Source organism: Octopus bimaculoides, chromosome 2 (genome assembly GCF_001194135.2).
Source record: "Octopus bimaculoides isolate UCB-OBI-ISO-001 chromosome 2, ASM119413v2, whole genome shotgun sequence".
Classification (NCBI taxonomy): domain Eukaryota; kingdom Metazoa; phylum Mollusca; class Cephalopoda; order Octopoda; family Octopodidae; genus Octopus; species Octopus bimaculoides.
This window is the reverse complement of record NC_068982.1, coordinates 11,328,404-11,332,366: the sequence shown is the minus strand read 5'-3', so window position 1 is coordinate 11,332,366 and position 3,963 is coordinate 11,328,404. Positions and strand designations below refer to the sequence as shown.

The 3,963-nt window shown below is 30.9% G+C and overlaps 1 protein-coding gene across 1 annotated transcript in view; it reads left to right on the top strand.

Annotated features, from left to right (window-relative positions):
- The window catches only part of LOC106871845 (AT-rich interactive domain-containing protein 5B), a 156,648-nt gene that overhangs the window by 63,329 nt on the left and 89,356 nt on the right, over positions 1–3,963 (top strand). Inside the window, exon 9 of the mRNA XM_052965954.1 lies at positions 1,939–1,991. Within this exon, the coding sequence (XP_052821914.1) occupies positions 1,939–1,991 (53 nt within the window). The remainder of the gene's footprint in view (positions 1–1,938; positions 1,992–3,963) is intronic.

Genomic DNA, 3,963 nt, shown 5'->3' with positions numbered 1-3,963 from the left:
CCTTTTTCTTTCATTTAATTATATTTTTATAGTTAATAATTTCACAAACATTTCTGGATCTATCTGGTGCTTAATCCTGAGTATTGAGGCATTAGGGAAATGGTTCTGAACCATTTTTTTGCCTGTGGATCCCTAATTCTTTATTTTACTCTATTGGACCCGCACAGACATTTGAAGCTTTAAAAAGTCCTGTTATATTATTAGGAATTGTATATATATATAAAAAAAAAAACCCTGTTAAAGTGTTTTCAGTATCGTAGAAGTATAATTGTTTTATTTCACATTTTTAACAAATAAATCTTATGTGGACCACTGCATTGAAGAGATGAGAGATAAAATGCCTCTTTGAATAGGACACTAATCTGTTAACTTTTCCATCCTTCCTTCCATGACCCACTCCCAATAACTAGAGGTAGTAGGAAAAATAAAATAAAGTGTCCTGAAAGTTTTTGAACTCCTCAGCTATGAAGTTATAGTTCAGTTCTCTACTCACTTGGCCAATTTCCCTTTAAAATTTCTTATAGAATTTCTGAAGTGTCTGTAGAAAAGCCACTAAGTGGAAAGTTGGAGCAAAATATTTTGACTTCTATGAATGAATTTCTCTTCAGGGTCCTCTTAACCCTTTTTGATTCCAACCCAGCTGAGACTACCCTGGGTTCTTTGAAATAAACCCACCAGTTTTAAACTGGTCTAAATTATAATCTTCCATCAAAATTTTATGCTAAATTATTCCAGACACCAGCTTGATAATTAGAAAGCTATTTTACTAAATTGATTATTTTAAAAATTAACTGAAACTAATATTGCATATATTAACAAAAATATGGTAACAAAAGGGTTAATGGTATTTGAGCCAATTTTATATTTTGTAAGTTTTTGTCTTCCATTAACACATTCTGTCTGTCTGTTTTACATTTGTTTTTCCTGCTGGTATGGGTTGGACAAAAAGTTAGCTATTTTAGGCAGAATTTTGTGGCCAGATGCCCTTCCTGTCATTAATTTTTACCTATTTTCCAAGTATGGGATTTGAACGTGTTGAGAAACGGGATGCACAGTCTACTGAGAATGTGAACTTGACATCACTTTTTTTTTTCTGCTCAAGCAGTGACATGCAAAGACAAGGCCTGACCACACACACACACACACACACACACACACACACACACACACACACACACACACACACACACACACACACACACACACACACACACACACGTACATGCTTCTATTCAGTTTCTGTCTACCAGTTTCTCTTACTGGGTATTGGGTAGCCCAATGTGTGGTACAGTGCAAGAGATAAAATTTGAAAGTATTTGGTTATGAAAGAAACTCCATATTGACACAGCTATATCTGTGCCTTGTGTCAGCTTAATAATATTGAAAAGAAGCTCATCACATGTGTGCGTATGTTACTATTTCTGTGCATTGACATCACGTGATTGTTGCAAATAAGTGTCAGCTTCATGCAAGCAGTGTCCTTTGTTCAAATCTTCTATGAAAATACCTCTGGTTATGGGGAAATATTACCTTACTTAGAAACGAGGATTGGTGACAGGAAGTGTGTCCAGCTACAGAAAACTTGTTTCAAGAAATTCTCTCTGACCCATACAAACATAGAAAATGGACATTAACCCTTTGATGTTCAGATTACTCTGTTAAATGTAATTCCTTTTCACTCAAATTGTTTTGAATTAATCATGCATTATCTCATTGCTTTGAAATCTCAATGATGTGATTATTTATTTTTAGAATGTCAAAGTGGGTTTGGTGTGAGAGGCTAGATGTGGCTAGTTCAAATATAAAACATGTAGAATATTTGGGCCGGATATGGCCGGTTTAAACACTAAAGGGTTAAAATGATTTATCTTCTATAAATTTAAATCTTATTCTATGTTTGGGATGAAGATACTGATAAAATTTCTTTTTCTTTTGCAGTTGACTTGTTTGCATTTTATAAGAATGCATACAAATTGGGAGGTTATGAAAGGGTATGTATATATATATATTTTTTTTTTTCTTTCTTTCTTTTTCTCTCTTAATTCTAAATTTATACAAAAGATCTGTTAAGTGTAGAATTTATATTTTATATTTGAGCTGACAGTTCCATGTATGAGCATGTCATAAACATGAATATTTTTAACAAGACTTTTATCGAGTCTTAATGCAAAAGTTTTTTTTTAGTACTTGTTTTAAATTTATATATTTTTTATGTTAAGCAAAACTTATTTTTCTCTTTTTTTGATGTCATCAAATTATTCCATAAGTACTTTTTTTCCTTTTGCAATTTGAAATACCAAAATATTTCTCTTTATATATAATAATCAGGGTTTATTTCTCCTAGACATTTTGAATCATAAATAATTAGATTAGCTGTCCAGTTTAAAAATAACTCTGTATCTTCTGCATTACTATTGTTCTTCAAACTAATCCTCTTCGGAGGATTATAACTAAAATATGTAGGTGCAATTCACATATAAGAATATAAAATTAAGATAAAATCTAAATTGCCTTTCATGAATAGTAGAAACGGAAAAAAAAAGTCATTTTCATTCCATATAGGCTCTCTATGATGGCAAGGATGAACAATGTTAAATCCACACACACACACACACATGTGGACTATATATAGAGTGAGATTCAGGTATAAACATTGTAGAACGCTGTGCAAAGCTTATCCACAGTTATTAGCTACCTGATGTCATCACACTGTGGAAATTCTTCTGCTGCTGGACGGACATCAGGAATTCCATAGTATCCGAAGAGTTTATATAAATAGACAAATGAAAGAAAATAAAATTACTGATATTCTTTGTTTAAAATCACTCCAATTGTTTTGATGCATTCTCACACCTGTTGTACTGAGGTGAGATGATGTGCAATCGTTATCTTCCATCAAAGATGTAGAATGCGCCTCCTCAGGTCAATTTGTTTAAATAAGTTCTTCGTTAAATTCTCTCGACATTTCACTCAATGTGATAGTGTATACCAAGAATGATGTAATTCCCAGCAGTTCACAGACAAATCTTTTCTTTCAGTTGTGTATGTATATATATATATATATATATATATATTTCTATATATTTCTATATATAGATAGATAGATAGATATTTTCGGTTTTGTTGATTTTCGGTTATTATGGTTAAGCACAATGAATAATTTATGAAAAATTATGCTAATATTTCAGATAAAATTACAGATGTTTACATCAGAATCAAACATGTAAGAAATGCTCTCTTTGGAGTGTAGTTGTGCCTTAACCCTGCTTTTCAGAAATATCACCCATCACTTAAAAGCTAGAAAATTCATAAAAATATGTATAAACAGTAGATTAGTAGCCAACTGGTATTCTTTTTCTTTAATCTTAATTTTACATAACAGTAGTTGCTAAATTGACAATCAATACTGCCCTTCACTTTAGTGCAGTTTTGCTGACATCAAAGAATTTTTATTTAATTTGAAGTAAACTTGTCAAAATTCAGTCATGTTTTTAAAAGGTATTTTGTTTTTAAAAATGTATATTAAAATCAATTGTACAAAATTTATTATAATTTTTTTTCCTCTTTATGGCCGTTCCTTATCTTTTTCTTTCTTGATTTATTTCATACGAAATTTTAAATCTAAGTCTTTTATGGTTTTTTTTGCTGCTGAAGATATTTCCTTTAATTATCCAGTTTGTATTATGTGGATTAGAGAATAAGTTTCTTAGAAAGTCTCTCTGAAGTTAGTGTGTGTGCGTGTAGTAAAGTGTACTGTATTATAGTTTCATTTAGGCCAGCCTTACCAATTGGTTTTGCACTGGGAATTAGATAACTGGATATTTGATAACAGTACTGTTAAGTAACACAATATGCTCCTCAGAGTTGTGTGTATGTGTGCGTGTATGTAATATGTTTATGTATATATATGTTTATATACATGTATGTTTTTATATATATATATATATATATATATATATATAT